We start from the raw sequence: 18,057 nt of genomic DNA, 5'->3' as shown, positions 1-18,057 counted from the left end.
GCTGGGAGGAGTTGTAAGTGCTTTGGAGGATAGGATTAAAATTCAAAATGATCTGCATAAACTGGAGAAACGGCCTGAAATAAACTGGATGCATTTGTCCTTGAATTTCAAAGTACTCCACTTAGGAAGGAACAATCAGTTACACACGTACAAAATGGGAAATGATCGCCTAGGAAGGAGTACTTCAGAAAGGGATCTGGAGGTCATAGTGGACCACAAGCTAAATATGAGTGAACAGTGTAACACTGTTGCAAAAAAAAGCAAATCAAATCATTCTGGGATATATCAGCAGGAGTGTTGTAAGCAAAACACAAGAAGTAATTCTTCTGCACTACTCTGTGTTGATTAGGCCTCAGCTGGAGTACTGTGTCCAGTTCTGGGCACCACACTTCAGGAAAGATGTGGACAAACTGGAGAAAGTCCAAAGAATAGCAACAAAAATGATTAAAGGTCTACAAACCAGCTATGAGGGAAGATGAAAAAATTGGGTTTGTTTAGTCTGAGAAAAGAAAGAAAAGAAGAAAGAGGGGACAGAGACTTGGTGGGATAACACACATGACTGGAGTACTGTCATGGATGGATATAAACTGTTCAGGAAGGACAGGCAGGGCAGAAAAGGTGCGGGAGTTGCATTGTATATAAGAGAGCAGTATGACTGCTCAGAGCTCCGGTATGAAACTGCAGAAAAACCTGAGTGTCTCTGGATTAAGTTTATAAGTGTGAGCAACAAGAGTGATGTCGTGTTGGGAGTCTGCTATAGACCACCGGATCAGGGGAATGAGGTGGACGAGGCTTTTCTTCGGCAACTAGGGAAGTTGCTAGATCGCAGGCCCCTGGTTCTCATGGGAGACTTCAATCAACCCTGATATCTGCTGGGAGAGCAATACAGCGGGTGCACAGACAATCCAGGACGTTTTTGGAAAGTGTAGGGGACAACTTCCTGGTGCAAGTGCTGGAGGAACCAACTAGGGGCAGAGCTCTTCTTGACCTGCTGCTCACAATCCGGGAAGAATTAGTAGGGGAAGCAAAAGTGGATGGGAACCTGGGAGGCAGTGACCATGAGATGGTCGAGTTCAGGATCCTGACACAAGGAAGAAAGGAGAGCAGCAGAATACAGAAAAGCAGATTTTGACAACCTCAGGGAACTGATGGGCAGGATCCCCTGGAAGAACAACATGAGGAGAAAAGGAGTCCAGGAGAGCTGGCTGTATCTCAAAGCATCCTTATTGAGGTTACAGGGAACAAACCATCCCGATGTGTAAAAAGAATAGTAAATATGGCAGGCGATTAGCTTGGCTTAACAGTGAAATCCTTGCTGATCTTAAACACAAAAAAGAAGCTTACAAGAAGTGGAAGACTGGACAAATGATCAGGGAAGAGTATAAAAATATTGCTCAGGCATGCAGGAGTGAAATCAGGAATGCCAAATCACTCTTCAGGTACGTTAGCAACAAGAAGAAAGTCAAGGAAAGTGTGGGCCCCTTACTGAATGAGGGAGACAACCTAGAGAGAGAGGATGTGGAAAAAGCTAATGTACTCAATGCTTTTTCTGCCTCCGTCTTCACAAACAAGGTCACCTCCCAGACTACTGCACTGGGCAGCACAGCATGGGAAGGAGGTGACCAGCCCTCGGTGGAGAAAGAAGTGGTTCGGGACTATTTAGAAAAGCTGGATGAGCACAAGTCCATGGGGCTGGATGCACTGCATCCGAGAGTGCTAAAGGAGTTGGCGGATGTGATTGCTGAGCCATTGGCCATTATCTTTGAAAACTCATGGCGATCAGGGGAGGTCCCAGACGACTGGAAAAAGGCTAATGTAGTGCCCATCTTTAAAAAAGTGAAGAAGGAGGATCATGAGAACTACAGGCCAGTCAGCCTCACCTCAGTCCCTGGAAAAATCATAGAGCAGGTTCTCAAGGAATCAATTCTGAAGCACTTAGAGGAGAGGAAAGTGATCAGGAACAGTCAGCATGGATTCACCAAGGGCAAGTCATGCCTGACTAATCTAATTGCCTTCTATGACGAGATAACTGGCTCTGCTGGATGAGGGGAAGCAGTGGACGTGTTGTTCCTTGACTTTAGCAAAACTTTTGATACAGGTCTCCCACAGTTTTCTTGTCAGTAAGTTAAAGTAGTATGGGCTGGATGAATAGTCGATAAGGTGGATAGAAAGCTGGCTAGACTGTCCGGCTCAACTGTGTGAAAAAGCTCTGTCCTTGCCTCCATGGGTCCCGTGTCTCTTGGTGGATTTCACTAGCCTCAGAGGCTCACTGTGACCCTGCACTTAACCCTTCTCTCTCTAGAGACAAGGGTCACAGTCTACTGAGCCATTTCATCATAAGTCAGTGAGGGAGGTGAGGAGAAGTTATCCTTCCTTGCACAGTCCTCTGTTGTCTCCCAGTCTCAGTGATTAATCGGGGGCAAAGGGGAGGGGGAGGAGCCCGGGCCCACCCTCTACTCCGGGCTCCAGCCCAGGGACCCTAATAGTATCAGCTATGGTAGCTGACCTTTTAGAAACATTACATGTACGATTCCCTGGGCTACTTCCCTCACAGCAGCCCTCAATTCCTCAAGCTCCACTTCACCCTTACCTCAGGGTCTCCTTCCTTGTGCCTGATATGGTGTGTACCACTCAGCCTCTCCAACAGCGCAACTTCCTCTCACAGCTCCTGATATGCCCACCCACCTGACTAACTGGGAGGCTTTTAACTAGTTTCAGCCAGCCCCTGATTGGCTTCAGGTGTCCCAATCAACCTAGCCTTCTCCCTGCCTTCTGGAAAGTTCTTAATTGCCCCCAGGTGTCTTAATTGACCTGGAACAGCTGCCATTTCACTTATCCTGGTACCAGGGATTTGTTTAGCCTGGAGCTAATATATCTATCTCCCACTACTTTTCTATAGCCATCTGGCCTTGCACTGTCACAACAGGTAGTGATCAATGGCTCCATGTCTATTTGGCAGCCGGTATCAAATGGAGCGCCCCAAGGGTCAGTCCTCAGGCCGGTTTTGTTCAATATCTTCATTAATGATCTGGAGGATGGTGTGGATTGCACCCGCAGCACGTTTGCAAATGACACTAAACTGGGAAGAGAGGTAGATACGCTGGAGGGTAGGGATAGGATACAGAGGGCCCTGGACAAATTAGAGGATTGGACCAAAAGAAATCTGATGAGGTTCAACAAGGACAAGTGCAGAGTCCTGCACTTAGGACGGAAGAATCCCATGCACCGCTACAGACTAGGGACCGAATGGCTAGGCAGCAGTTCTGCAGAAAAGGACCTGGGGTTACAGTGGAGGAGAAGCTGGATAGGAGTCAACTGTGTGCCGTTGTTGCCACGAAGGCTAATGGCATTTCGGGCTGTATAAGTAGGGGCATTGCCAGCAGATCGAGGGATCATTCCCCTCTATTCGACATTGGTGAGGCCTCATCTGGAGTACTGTGTCCAGTTTTGGGCCCCACACTACAGGAAGGATGTGGAAAAATTGGAAAACGGCCCAGCGAGGGCAACAAAATGATTAGGGGACTGGAACACATGACTTATGAGGAGAGGGCTGAGGGAACTGAATTGTTTAGTCGCGCAGAAGAGAAGAATGGGGGGGGGGGGTTTGTGAGCTGCTTTCAGCTACCTGAAAGGGGGTTCCAAAGAGGGTGGATCTAGACTGTTCTCAGTGGTATCAGATGACAGAACAAGGAATAATGGTCTCAAGTTGCAGTGGGAGAGGTTTAGGTTGGATATTAGGAAAAACTTTTTCACTGGGAGGGTGGTGAAGCATTGGAAAGCATTACCTAGGGAGGTGATGGAATCTCCTTCCTTTTAAGTTTTTAAGGTCAGGCTTGACAAAGGCCTGGCTGGGATGATTTAGTTGGGGATTGGTCCTGCTTTGAGCAGAGAGTTGGACTAGATGACCTCCTGAGGTCCCTTCCAACCCTGATATTCTATGATAACAATTTTCAAGTACATAAAAGGTTGTTACAAAGAATAGGGAGAAAAATTGTTCTCCTTAACCTCTGAGGATAGGACAAGAAACAACGGGATTAAATTGCAGCAAGAGTGGTTTAGGTTGGCCATTAGGAAAAAACTTCCTGTCAAGGTGGCTAAGCACTGAAATAAATTGCCTAGGGAGGTTGTGGAATGTCCATCATTGGAGATTTTTAAAGAGCTGGTTAGAGAAATACCTGTCAGGAAAGGTCTAGATAATACTTAGTCCTGCCATGAGAGCAGGTAACTGGACTAGATGACCTCTCGAGGTCCCTTGCATTCCTATGATTCTATTAGTCAGCAGACGTGGGCTGCACAGAGGGTGGGAGCAGAGAGGCTGCATGGACTGGCAAGAAATAAGTCCCTGAGCACTAGGCACAATGTCTTTGCAAAGGAGATGGAGCTCTCTCACTCAGAGAAAGATCTGTTGTGTTTACAGAACTCCCAGGACAGGCTGTGTGTGTGGATAAGCTAATGCACACGACTCCAGCTGTACTTTTAGATGCTGCCAGCCCAGGGGGCGCTGTCAGGATGTGATGGCTGTAATCCCACTGTGTGCGCCACCCCCCAGCGGGCACTGCCAGCACTCTGCTACACAAGGGATATGCCACCAGCACAATGCAGAAAAGCTCCTGGACTCTGGTGATGGAACACAGCAAGGGAGATGCAACATCTGTGCAGATCGCAGTAATGGCCCCAAAAGAGAATTCTAGATCTAGAACAATGTTCTCCTTCTGCACAGAAGCCAACAGGCCTGCAGATGCTGTGGAGACGAGGGCTGTGTAAGTGGGCTTTTGGAGTTGTGACAGATAGGGCAATATCTTTGAAAGCCTTATTATATTAACTCAATGTATTATTGTGGGCCGGGATTGTATGGCTCTCTAGATCGGTGGGCAGGCCTGGGAGCTCCGAGAACTATACTGAAAATGTGCCAGACAATGGACTCTGGGGACAAGAAGTCTTCAGTAGATTTCCTGTGGACTCCCGATGGGAGGTTATTACAATTTCCTCCATCTCCAGTTATGCAAAATCCCAGCCTTTGGAACCTAGGATCTAAGGCATGGGTCATTGTCTGCTGATCACTCAGAGATTGGAGATCAGCCATTTCTTTATACAGCTTCGGCCTCTGAACTGCTAGCCTGGGTCTGATTTGGAGTCAGAGACAGACAGTTATGAACTTGTCACTACAAGGAAAACCCATTTGTGGGTTCTGAAGGACTAACACCTACTAGAGTCTGAGGCTGGAGTTGGGGTGACCTCTCATGAGTTTTTTAGCATGCCTGTGGGTTCTTTAAATAAAAAAAAAAAAGATTTCTCTGTAATGCTCTCCCTTAAAAATAAAGGCACTTGCTCAGAAAGGGCTGCGTGATAACTTATAACTGCAGGCAATGCAGTGGGCATATCCTCTGTGGAGAAGGCGAAGTGCATACACTGGCCTTATAGGCAGTCTGGTTTGCTGGAGATATCACAGTGTAGGCAGGGAGGAGTGCAGCCTTAAAGGTCCCCTGGTCAGGAGGGAGTACAATGCCGGTCTCCGCTTAGGAGAGGTGACGGCTGGGAGATGGAAGTCTAGAGTGAGTGGCCTCCAGGGACCAGAAGGAGGGAAAAGAGGTGCAGTTGCCCTGAAACTGACAGGAAGGATGGCTGGAACGAGATCAGCTGGGAGGCTGTCCATGGAGAAGTTTAACAGGGGCATTCAAAGTGGAGGGCTGCAGCCTCATTTACCATGACTGTCCATTTAAAACTGGTGCTTGGCAGTGGTAGAGCTCAACCAGCACAGCCAAACAAGCACTGCAAAGACAAAAGAATGGATTCATCTCGTGGCTACTTGAGGTGGAGGGGGAGGAGAAACAAGCTTGTCCCTGCCTGTAACAAAACCAGCTGGACAGGCTACAGAATCCAAGAAATCAGAGCTGGAATGACACACCACTCTTCCCTTGCACTTGTCCTAGGCTCTACCTAGTCCCTGCCTTGGGGCCAGCACAGGACACACTGTACTCACCTGGCTAGTTTTCAGTGTCCCATGGGATAGAACTTCCGCTGCTTCTCTGCAAATCTTCCTGTTCAGAATGTTTCTAGCCTGTATTTTCCCCTTATTCTAGCCACCTCCTTGGGCTATCCTTACTTGAGTCACTTAGGCAAGTCATTGAGATATTTTTGAAGGGATCCCCATCCTCAGCCAGCGTCCAGAAGCTGGGATGTGGAAGGAGAGGAGAGCTAGGACGACAAATAACGGAGATCCTCACCATTATGTTTATGTTTAGGGTGGGCTTAGTTAAACCAGAAGGAGAGGTGCAGAGACCCAGCACATGAGCAGCAGCACACACCACTCCCCACCCTAGTCTGTGCCCCCGGATGGAGGCTCTCAAACAGGCTGTATAATGAGTACGCTGCGGAAGTGTGTCTGCCCAGAGCACAGATTCAGAGGCTAGGTTCCAAGCTCCCCAGCCATATGTATGGAGGGGGCCTGGAGAGGCTGTTCTGCCTTGGTAGCTGGGTTACCTTTGCTGAAGCTCCACTCTCCAATTCCAGGACTACCAGTGGCTGGTTAGGATGACTGTCAATGAGCTGCTTGGTCTTCTCCAGCACCTGCGAGAACAAGCGGACCATCAAACTGTAAATTGGTGCGTGTCGCCTGGACATGGGAGGTCCATTAATGGCAGGGAAAGATTTCAAACCTCTGCCAACTGGAATTCCCCATCTCCCCCTCCCTGATCATTCTGCCCCAATCCTGCACAGACCCAAACATTGGGCCAGCCAGGAGTGCAATGCAACTCTTGAATGTGTGCAGAGGAAGATCTGTGATGTGACCCAAGAGAAGACCGTGCTGTACAGCTTCCCACATACAGTCATCAGTTACCACATGGAGTCAGAAGCAGTAAGTACCAGTCCATTCAGCTGCAACCCATAAATTCCCCACATCAGGCCCTGGGCTGGCCTTGAAGCATTTTCCAGGTGCTAACATGGCTTGCCCACCTTTCTGGCCAGCAGAAGGGGCTGCTGAGTTTCAGAGGGGCAGACCATTTGTCCAACAGCACCCCTGGTGGTCAGATGAAAACATTTATTACTGCTACAGAGGACTGTCCAACCTCACTCCCACCAGGTAGCTGTGGAGGAGGGGGGAAAGAAAGAGGAGCTTGCGAAGGGGAAAACAGAGACCATGACTAGAAACGGTGGGTGTCAGCTAGGCCGCTGCATTTAGGCAGCGCAGGCCCCTTCCTGAGGGAGGAGAGCAGCATATATTTGTTTGGGTTGGGAGCAGGAAGCAGAGCCCACATGGATGTCCTCAGGACCCCCCCATCCCACCAGTGTTATCCAGCCGGGCTAGTGGCTCACTCGTTTCTGGATGTCTGCTTTGCTTGTGCGGTCTAGGTCATCCATAACTTTCTTCAGTGCTCTAAGCGCCTCTCTCAGCTCATCCTTCCGCCACTGTGGGATAACTGCAGTAGCCAGTGTCTGGAAGCAGAAGAGGGGGGTTCAAGCTCTAGACCTACCATAACAGGAAGCCGAAGTTTCTGTGCTCCCCACCCTGATGAACCGGCTTTAAACACAAAAAGCCACTTAAGCAGAGCACCCAGCATGAAACTTCCTTCCCAACATCACACATGAGACAGAGAACGAGGTGGCAACTGCTCAATCTGCAATGCATGGTCCACCTAGAATACTTCTGTGGCCTCCATCACCATAGTGTCCGAGTGCCTCCCAACCTCTAACGGATTTGGCCCCTCAACACCCAGGTGAGGCAGGACAGGGCTATTACTGCTATTGGAATAGTGGGGACTGACGCACAGAGAGATCCAGGGACTTGCCCAAGGCCACACGAGACCTTGGCAGAGCAGGGAATTGAACCCAGGTTCCCCAATCAGCACTTTAGGCACTGGACACAGGTCCCTTGCGCCCTTGGTTCTACGACAGCTAAGTGACTTGCTTTCATTTAAGAACCCAGGCTAAGGCATCTCACTCTTCTCTGCTCCTGCCAGTCTGATGCAATGCTCCCGGAGTGGCTGGGGTGCCCACCCTACCTCACTGAGGTCTGCAATCTCCTTCTGCACGTCCTTGTTGGGAGCAGTCTGGACCTTCACTTTGGTATCCAAGGCAGAGAGTGATTTCATGAGGCTGTCTGCATTTCTTAGTGCCTGAGAGAGCAGAATTTAGTTCTTAGCTTCACAGGAGGGCTACCGAGCGCTGAGCTGTCCAACACCATGTGACAAAGGACAGAAATACTACAACCCACGAGAGATGTTCCCACAGGGAGCTACAATAAAGATCTCTCAGGAGCAGAGCTCAAGGCAGTGCTTGTCTATTAGCCAATCTCACACCCAGCACCTGCCATGCCCCTCCTAGTACTGGCCTATGTCAGATGCTTCAGAGAAAGCCATTAAACCCCACATAGATGCACCTCACTGACCCTGGGGGAAAACGCCCTTGACACCAGTGTGGGACCAGTTTACACCCCAGCGTGAGGACTGGAACTCTTGTGATGTTTAGTCTTTGTTCACATAATTAATTGCAGCTGTCAATGGTTGTCCCAAGAGCTCTCTCTCCACAGCTCTGCTCCAGGGCTACGTTCTTTGTGCCATTTGCTCAGTAAGTGCAGAGAACACTTACAGATCTATCGTACCAAGAGCTGAACTACTTCCCTGGGAAAGCATTGTCCCATAAGACACCAGCCCAAGAATGGAAGTGCAGCTGCTACAAGGCTAGCAGGAAGCATTTCTTCTCCATTTCTCTCACCCCTTTCACCATCCTTTGCCATACTTCCTCCCACCAACATGGCTTGGCATGGCCTGGCAGGAAATCAGACACTGTAATCACTCTTCATAGTCTCTCGCTGCACTGCCAATCTGACACACAGCTGAAGGGTGTGCAATAGTGTTACATGGAAGACTCCCCAGGAGGCCTGGCCAGGGAACCTCCCGCACAGTTCTCTTAGATCTGCAAGGAAATCACCCATCGGACCTGCAGCTCTGAAGCTAAAGTTAGAAGTTGTAAATGCTGCAGGCACCTGGGGTCAAGTGCTCAGTGGTGCAAGAACCATTTAAACCCAGTGGAGAATCTGGCTCTTAATCTTTAATACAGATGAAAATCTCTTGCCACACGCACGTGCTCCAGGAGGCTACTCACAGGACTTTGATTTCAAAATGATTCCCCTTCTCTCTCCACTTACCTTCAGCGCCTCCGCACCAGTGATCGCAACTATCCTCCGGATGCCTTTAGCAATCGCTTCTTCAGAGGTAATCACAAAAGGGCCAGCATGGCTTGAGTTCTGCAGGTGTCTTTGGAAAGAACACACATGGGCCCCCAAGGTGAGATGGCTAAAAATCCTATCACTGCCCTCCTCCCACCCCATCCTCCTTCTGTTCAGATACTCACGTCCCTCCGCAGAACTCGACGGAAGTGATGGAGCCAGCGGCGCTGGAGGGGTCGGCCAGCATGTTCTCCACAGGGATGCCAATGGAGACGACACGCACGGGATCAGGGTATGTCTCATCAAACACAGCCCGCAGGCCCTGGATAGCTTTGGCTGCTGCCAGAGGGCACTCCTTGGCATACACAGTCTGGAGAGGGCAAAGCAAGGGGGATCAGATGGGCACTGCCAACAGACAGAAATGCAGATACAGGTTAACCACTGTAACCAAAGCATCGGAACTTTTTATCTTCCTTTCAACGAGCAAGAGTTGCATTTGTCTCTGGATGAGCAGCCTCAACTCTCACACCCGTTCTGTGCTAACCACTGCTTAGAGAGTTAGATTCATAGCCTGACAGATTTCAGCATCCAAATTAGCCTATGGCTGATGGCTTATCAAGGTGCTGAGTGGGTAGCATGAAGGACACAGCTGGATTTGTAGGGGGCTGTGTCCACACTAGTGATTGCGGGCGGGGGGGCTTTCTCTGGCCCTGGTGCAGCTTCCATGCTGACACCAGTGTGCTTTTCCAAACCTGGAGCACAGTGATCATGAGTACTCTACTGGCCATCCCACCAAAGCAGGGGTGGGCAAACTATGGCCCGGGGGCCGCATCCGACCTTCCAGAGGTTTTAATCTGGCCCTCTAACTCCCACTGGGGAGCGGGGTCTGGGACTTGCCCTGCTCCAGCCAAGGAGCAGGGTCAGGGCTTGCCCCACTCTGCACGGCTCCTGGAAGCAGCGGCATGTCCCCCCTCTGGCTCCTACATACAGGGGCAGCCAGGGGTCTCTGCACGCTGCCCCCACACCAAGCAGCACCCTCGCAGCTCCCACTGGCCGGGAACTGCAGCCAATGGGAGCTGCAGGGGTGGCGCCTATGGACGGGGAAACGCGCAGAGCTGCCTGGCCGCGCCTCCACATAGGAACTGGATGGGGGACACACTGCTTTTGGGAGCTTCTGGGAGCTGCTTGAGGTAAGCGCTGCCTGGAACCTGCACCCCTGACCCTCTCCTGCGTGCCAACCCCCTCCCCCAGCCCTGATCCCCCTCCTACCCTCTGAACCCCTCAGTCCCAGCCCAGAGCACCCTCCTGCACCCCCAAACCCTCATCCCCAGCCCCACCCCAGAGCCTGCACCCCAACCCCCAATTCTGTGAGCATTCATGGCCTGCCATACAATTTCCATACCAAGATGTGGCCCTCGGGCCAAAAATTTTGCCCACCCCGGCACCAAAGAGATGTCATGTACGCTGACAACAGGTGCAGCGAATACAGAACAGCCAATTTATATTCTGGGAAATATTGATGAGGCTCACAGAATTCAGTTTAAACCTATATTTTCCAGTGAAAATAGGCCCACATCTTACCAGGAAATCCGAGTTTACACAAAAGAGGCCAACAAAGAATAGCTCCATACCCTCCAGTGACTGTGGATCTTTGAGATGTTGTACTCAGTGTGGATCTCACTCAATAGCAGTGCTATGAGAAAGAATCTGCTCTGAAATATGAGGTGCAGGTACCCCTAGGATGGGATGCACACTGACTCACACTTGAGGAACTCTGCATGCTCTCAGCTTTGCAGTATCACTGCATCCCCCTCAGGACTGTGCCACATTACAGATCTAACACAAAGGGCACACAGCTAGAAGACAGAGACCCAGCTCACATAGCAGGACATGTCTGAGATAAAACCTCTACCCATGAAACATTGGCAGAGCCACACAGAGTAATCTGCTGCTGCTGCAAGGAGATAACGAGGATCCTTGATCTGCTCTGGTCAGCCAATTCCACACTTGCTCACACTGCACAGCTCAAATCAAGAAGGTGGGACGATAAGGACCTGGTCTGCTGAGGCAGCACGCGTCCTTCTGCCTGCCCCTCTCAACATCAGCACTGCATTTTTTTCTGCAAAGTAATGCCCTGATTGTCCACTTGGCTCAGGTTTAGGAGGTGGAGAAGGAGTGCATGTGTCGCATCACCACCACCACAGGGGAGTGAGGCAGAGGGTTAACTCAATGGATCAAGCACATTGGCAAGCTGAGCCTGCAGCTCCCATCATCAGAGTCCTCCAGCAAGCACCCTCTCCCCAAGACCCAGAGCTCGCGCCCCTGCTCAGGCACACCTTGGCTTCCTTTATCATTTGGTTGGCAATCTCTTCTGTTTTCTTGATCTCCTGGGTGGACATGGCTCCCCTGGCGGTGAAGTCAAATCGCAGCCTGTCTGGGGCAACCAGGGACCCTCTCTGGTCAGCATCCCCCAGCACCAAGCGCAGGGCAAAGTTGAGGATGTGGGTGGCAGTGTGGTTGCTCATGATGGGTCTCCGCCTTGGCTGCAGGGAGCAGAGAGAAAGTAATTATTAAAGGGCTCTGTGTTGAAGGAGCTGCCACGTGTCTCCTGCTTACACACCGTTGGCCTAGCCCAGTCAGACCTGACTACTCATGGGACAGAGAAGCAGGAGGTTACAGCTACAAATCGGTTCTGCTTCAGGAGAAATCTAAGCCAATGCAGGATGGAGAGACCAAGAGCAGCTTCTGTCTGAGGCTGCTCTGGGGCAAGCACCAAGGAAAATAGTCTCAATCCAGCTTCCAGGACCCCTGCCACATAGACCATCTCCCCAACTATCTCGCTGGTTGGCAGTACTTGGTGAGAGGCCATGGATGTTGGACTGCCCTCAGGAGCAGGTGAGGAACAATGGCCAGGGCCAGCGAGGGGGAAGTACACAGGGAGCAGCAGGCTGCCCGTGTACAGGAGAGAAGAAGATTTTACACGACAGGGTTCAACCAAGTATCTTCTACCAACATTGAAGTCACCCGAGAGAAAGAAAAATTTCTTCAAAAAAGATCTAGATAAGTTCATGGAGGACAGGTCCATCAATAGCTATTAGCCAGAATGGGCAGGGATGATGTCCCTAGCCTCTGTTTGCCAGAAGCTGGGAATGGGTGACAGGGGATGGATCCCTTGATGATGACCTGTTCTGTTCATTCCCTCTGGTGCACCTGGCATTGGCCACTGTCAGACGACAGGATACTGGGCTAGATGGACCTTTGGTCTGACCTAGTATGGCTGTTCTTATGTTTTTATGCAATTGAAACCTTGTAGAGACCAGGGCAGCTGGACAATCCCTTCCTAGCCAGGATTCCACTAGTGCCCCAGTCTAACCCACATCGCATTAACCCTTTAGGGGAGAACACAAATTCCAACTGCCAGCTCCTGGGGGACTCATGGCTCAACCCTAGCTCTGTTAAATTACATCTGCAAGTCCATGACTGTGATCCAAAGCTCTCCAGGAGGCAGGAGTTCTCAGACACACAGCATGGGACCATTGCACACTGGGCAGAGAAAGACCCAGATCTACTGGGATGCCCTGGTGGGAGCAGGCAGCGGCCTCAGAATTGTGGAAGAAAAGGAGACAGCAATCTCTCACGGGAAAGAGAGATGGTGTTACCCACCTAGCAGTTACTCTGACTCACCTCATCAATATACAGACGAACTTGGTCTCCCACTTTCAGGCTCCCGTAGACCATTCCTATGTGAAGCACATAGCCCCCCCGGATCTGCACGTTCTTCACAGTGAACTCCGTTTTCTGTACCAGATGGAGGAGAGCACAGACAGCAGGGGAGTTGTTATTATTCCACCCAGCATCCTGGATGGCAACTAAAAAGCCCCCAAAAGAGTAAGTCCCAGGAACTCATGCCTCTCTGGTAGCAAAAGTGGGTCAGCCAACTCTCTCTGGGGACTGACAGTTGCAGTGGGAGCGTGGGCCAAACAGTGAACTAGAAAATTAAATTAAGACCAAGGAGGAAAGGTGGCTCTGGGGAGTGCAGTGCAGAGCTCAATTAAATCACTCGACAGGTCAGGATCACGGACAAGGAGCCAAAGAGGGAGCCTGCAGAATGCTTGGCTCCAGTCAGGGCCACGGTACTTATTTGGCCTCCATCACAATGGCACTCAATCATCAGGGCTATTCTCCCCATTGTCATCACCAGGATGAAATTCAATAGTGCAAACTACTTCACTTTGGCAGGAAAAAAAAAAAAAAAAAAAAAATCAAATGGGGACACCTGGCCAGGCAGTCATACTGCTGGAAAGCCAGGGGGAAGGAAGGCGCGGTTGTAGTGGATCACAAATTGAATCTGAATCAGCAACATGATGCACTTGCAAAAAGGCAAATATTCTGGGGTGTATTAGCAAGAGTGTGGTACATAAAACGTGGGAAATAGTTCTCCTGTACTCAATTCTGGTGAGGCCCTAGCTGGAGTACTGTGTCCCATTCTGGGCACCATGCTTTAAGAAAGAGTGGACAAATTGAAGAAAGTCCAGAGCGGAGCAACAAAAGTGATCCCAAAGGTTTAGAAAGCCTGACCTATGAGAAAAGGTTAAAGAAACTGGGCCGAAAGGAAAGCTGGGGGCAGGGGAGGGGAAGGGAGGATTTTATAACAGTCTTCAAGTTATGTTAAAGGCTGGTACAAAGAGAATGGTTATCAATTGTGGTCCATCTCCCCTGGAAGCAGGACAAGTAGTACAGGGCTTAATCTGCAGCAAGGGAGATGTAGGTTCGATACAGTAACTCCTCACTTAACGTTGTCCCAGTTAATGTTATGTTATGGATCAATTAGGGAACATGCTCGTTTAAAGTTGCGCAATGCTCCCTTATATTGGTGTTTGGCAGTTGCCTCCTTTGTCCACTGTTTGCAGGAAGGAGCAGCCCACTGGAACTAGCTGCGAGGGGCTTGGAACGCCCAGCAGCCTATCAACTGCCAGCAATTCAGCTATCCCTCCCCCCACTGCCATGTGTTGCTCCTGCACTCTGCCTTGGAGCTGCTCCAGGAGCCTCCTGCTAGCTGTGTGTGTGGGGGGGGTGCGCTGATGTCAGGGTGTCTCCCTCCCCCTGTACCCCATCTCCACAGAGCGGGGTGTGTGTGTGTGTGCGCGCGCGACATGAAAGTGGAGGGAGTGGTGCGCTCCAGTGGGATAGCATGGGTTCATCATCACGTTCAGTGTCCACAGGGAACATTTGCAGCCACAGGGCCATGCGTCTATTCTGTCTCCTCCCTCCACATATTAACAACGTGTTAACCCTTGAGGGCTCAGCCAAGTGCTAGTTCATCATTTAGCAGCAAGGCATCCCCTGGAAAATATCCCACCCTCTGACTCCACCTCCTCAACCAAGCTTCACAATCATTGGCAAAAAAAATTTCCCTGGAACTTAATTCCCCTATTTACATTCTATGTACATATCTACATTTACTATTCTTATGGGGAAATTGGATTCGCTTAACATTGTTTTGCTTAAAGTAGCATTTTTTAGGAACATAACTACAACGTTAAGTGAGGAGTTACTGTATTAAGAAAAACAACGAGGAGTTCTTGTGGCACCTTAGAGACTAACAAATTTATTTGGGCATAAGCTTTCGTGGGCTAAAACCCACTGCGTCAGATGAATGGAGTGGAAAATACAGTAGGCAGGTATAAATACACAGCACATAAAAAGATGGGAGTTGCCTTACGAAGTGGGGGGTCAGTGCTAGTATTAGGAAAAACTTTCTAACTCTAAGGATGGCTAAGCTCTGGAACAGGTATCCAAGGTTGATTGTGGAATCCCCATCACTGGAGGTTTTGAAGAACAGGTTGGACAAACATCTGTCAGGGCTGGTTTATGTTTAATGGTCCTGCCTCAGCACAGGGGGTGGGATCAGATGACCTCTTGAGGTCCCTTCCAGCCTGACATTTCTAGGCTTCTATGATTGTACAGATGGGAAACTCATGGCCTAAGTGACCTGTTTGTGGTCAAGCAAGGAATTGAAACTGGGTCTCCCACAGCCTAGGCCAAAACACTATTCACTGCACCACTCTTCCTCTCCCTTCCTGTCCCAGCCCCACCGTCTTTTCACCTCTCTTCCCCAAGAATGGCACTCAGGGGATGGTTCCATTTGTATGTCAGCACACAGGTGCCTGGTCCACTTACATCCTCGCTGCTGTCATCATCCTTGACCAGGTAGCCCTCGTCGTAGATCTGCCCACCCTGCTCAGCATAGAAGCAGCTCTTGTCCAGCACTATGCCGCACTCCTGGCCCGTGGACACTTCCTCCACAAACCTCTTCTCTCTGCGGATTGCTTGCACAGTGGCCACTGGGCTCTCAAACTCTGTCACCGGTGGGAGAGACAAGGTCAGTGAGACGACAATCCCAGCCATTTACATATAGCCATAGACATACATGCCCAGCAGCCACCTCTGGAGCGCTTGAGCAGTTGCTTAACAGGTCAAGACAAGAAGTGAAGAAAGAACAGTGTCAATGGAACCTGCAGGGGGACATTTAGCTGGGGTGGGGAAATCTCGGAGCTTGTCAGCTCTTTGGGGCAGGGGCTGCCTTGCCATACAGCACGGAGCACAATGAGGCCCCGATCCATGACCAGGGCTCCAAATAAATAAGAATACTCAGGGAGCAGGCCAAGGGCTCAGTAATGGACCAAGATACCAGGGAATCCAGGAAAAAGGAATCTCCAGGGATGCCCAGATACAAAGCTGAAAAGGAACCACTAGAGGGTCCCACTGGTCAGGCAGGGAGTGAATGAGCTGGACAGTCCCTAGAGCAGCCAGACAAATCGGTTCCCTTTAAAAGTTTTCCCTGGCTCCAAACGGTCAGTAACTTCTGCCAGGCAGTGGATTTACCCCTCTGATTTGCACTATCCTCCACCTACCTCTGTGGGCAGCTGTCAGCCCCTGTCGTGGTTCTCTCCCCTCCCTCATCCCTAAAGGTTGCCAGATGATCACCGGGCAGGGGGAGGGGGGGAGATTCAGGAAGACACAAAGGCGCCCTCGCTCAGCTATGCTGCGAGCTGTGGCAGAGTCCGCATACTAGCTTCCAGGCCTGACCCCACGCAAGACCCACGAAGCGAGGCTAGGGGCAGGGGAACCATTAGGAGGACACTTTATCACATACCGTAGGCACCACTGGGATCCGACGTGTAGTTGTACTTAGGTGAGTCGTCGGTTACCTCCAGTCCCTGGGTGCGGAGCTCTTCAATAGCATAGATGTCCAGCATGATGCGGTCTTCCGCACCGTCTCCCTTGCCCTGAGACTTCAGCTGAGAATGGCAACAGGTGGAAGTGTTAGGGGCAGGGAGAGGATCCCTTAGTACTGCCATAGGGATCCAATCCTTGTGCATCAGTTGGTTGGGCTTTAGCAGCACAGGCAGATCTGGAGGCATGACTGGGGCAGAATGGACACCCGACATTCTGGACCAAGTCTAGTTTATGTTGTAGACCTGCATCAAACGCACCAATATTCACAGCTTCTCATTCACAGTGAGTCTGCCAAGAAATCTAGGAGGCAAGAATCCAATGGGATGGCAGGGATCCACGTTATGTCACCCTTTAGCACTGTTTGAAGGCTGCCAAGTGAAGAATGCTCTGAAGCAGGGTGACTGGCAGCATGACAGCACTTCGGTAGCAATCCCATCCACCCACGGTGGGGCACTCCCTGCACTGCTATTTAGCTACTGCTAAAGGTAAGGGCTAGCGAGGCTTCTGCTCATACTGCACCTGCTCTACAGCAATTCAGCTGCAATGCAAAGCAGCCAAGCTGTGAATCTAACCCTGCACGGGATGTGCCTGACCCCACAGTGCCTAGTTCTGCACTACTGATGTGCCCCCAAGATGCTGAGTGGGCAGCATGAAGGACACAGCTGGATTTGTAGGGGGCTGTGTACACACTAGTGATTGGGGGCGGGAAGGCTCCTAGTTTCTCTGGCCCTGGTGTAGCTTCCATGCTGATTCCAATGACAGGACCACAGGTCTAGGCGGAGTGCTAGGGTTCTAACTATCAGATAGCTTAGCTGCATTCAGAGTCTGCCTAGGTCACGCAGCATGGCCTGAAGCCTGACTACACCAGTGCTCCCACAAGCAAGGCTGCACCATCCTACAGTAATGGGGGAGGGGGAGAGTCTCTTAGAAACTCTCCTGTAAATAAGGCCTATTACTATAGGGTAGATTAAAAACATGGCATCTTGGATCTACTCTCAGAATGAAGGTGCATGGAGCACTGTTGTACTGGTCACTGTAGAACTGAGGTGCAGTAAGTTCCCCCTTTCCCCCCCTTCATGCAGAGACAGGCTCCGGCATGATGAACTAGGTGTCTTCCCGGTCCCACAAATGCAGCATTACGTAGCATGAGTCCCAGATACATATAGAGCAGTGGTTCTCAACTGCAGGGCCACGAGCTAGTTTCAGGGGATTCCCGAACCCCAGCGCCCTGCAAGGAAGAAGCCCTGAGCCCCAGTACCCTGCAGGGCAGAAGCCTGGAGGCCCACCCCCTTCTGCTGGGGCCTGGAGTTTTTATAGCATGTTGGGGGGCCTCAGACAGTAAAAGTTTGAGAACCCCGACGTAGAGAACCATCTACACAGAGACTGCTGTTGGCTACACCCCCACTGTTATTCATCTGTTGAAGAAGTCTTAGCCCAGCCTAAAGAAACACAGTGGGTCAGTGAGTCTGCTTCAGGCAGCCGTGGGATGAACACAAGAGGGCATATTTTCAGAACCTGTGAAGTGGCACAGAGAGAACACGGGGGGGGGGGGGGGGGACGACATGCCAGGGCAGATGCAAAGGCAGGTTTCCCACCATCACACAGAGGCGTGAATCTTTGCATGGGATGTTTGGAGTCTCTGTGGACATCCC

At 50.7% G+C, this 18,057-nt stretch overlaps 1 protein-coding gene and 1 long non-coding RNA gene across 2 annotated transcripts in view; one reads left to right on the top strand and one right to left on the bottom strand.

Annotated features, from left to right (window-relative positions):
• AARS1 (alanyl-tRNA synthetase 1) overlaps positions 1-18,057 on the bottom strand; it is a 55,249-nt gene that overhangs the window by 15,169 nt on the left and 22,023 nt on the right. Inside the window, exons 11-19 of the mRNA XM_038368233.2 lie at positions 16,323-16,467; positions 15,347-15,525; positions 12,851-12,964; positions 11,503-11,709; positions 9,352-9,536; positions 9,146-9,254; positions 8,001-8,114; positions 7,315-7,434; positions 6,481-6,567 (exon numbers count right to left, since the gene is read on the bottom strand). Of these exons, the coding sequence (XP_038224161.1) occupies positions 6,481-6,567; positions 7,315-7,434; positions 8,001-8,114; positions 9,146-9,254; positions 9,352-9,536; positions 11,503-11,709; positions 12,851-12,964; positions 15,347-15,525; positions 16,323-16,467 (1,260 nt within the window). The remainder of the gene's footprint in view (positions 1-6,480; positions 6,568-7,314; positions 7,435-8,000; positions 8,115-9,145; positions 9,255-9,351; positions 9,537-11,502; positions 11,710-12,850; positions 12,965-15,346; positions 15,526-16,322; positions 16,468-18,057) is intronic.
• The window catches only part of LOC122456332, a 31,206-nt gene that overhangs the window by 8,821 nt on the left and 4,328 nt on the right, over positions 1-18,057 (top strand). The window lies entirely within an intron of this gene.

The sequence above is a fragment of the Dermochelys coriacea genome, chromosome 12 (assembly GCF_009764565.3).
Source record: "Dermochelys coriacea isolate rDerCor1 chromosome 12, rDerCor1.pri.v4, whole genome shotgun sequence".
NCBI classification, from domain to species: domain Eukaryota; kingdom Metazoa; phylum Chordata; order Testudines; family Dermochelyidae; genus Dermochelys; species Dermochelys coriacea.
This window is presented reverse-complemented; position numbering and strand designations above follow the sequence as displayed.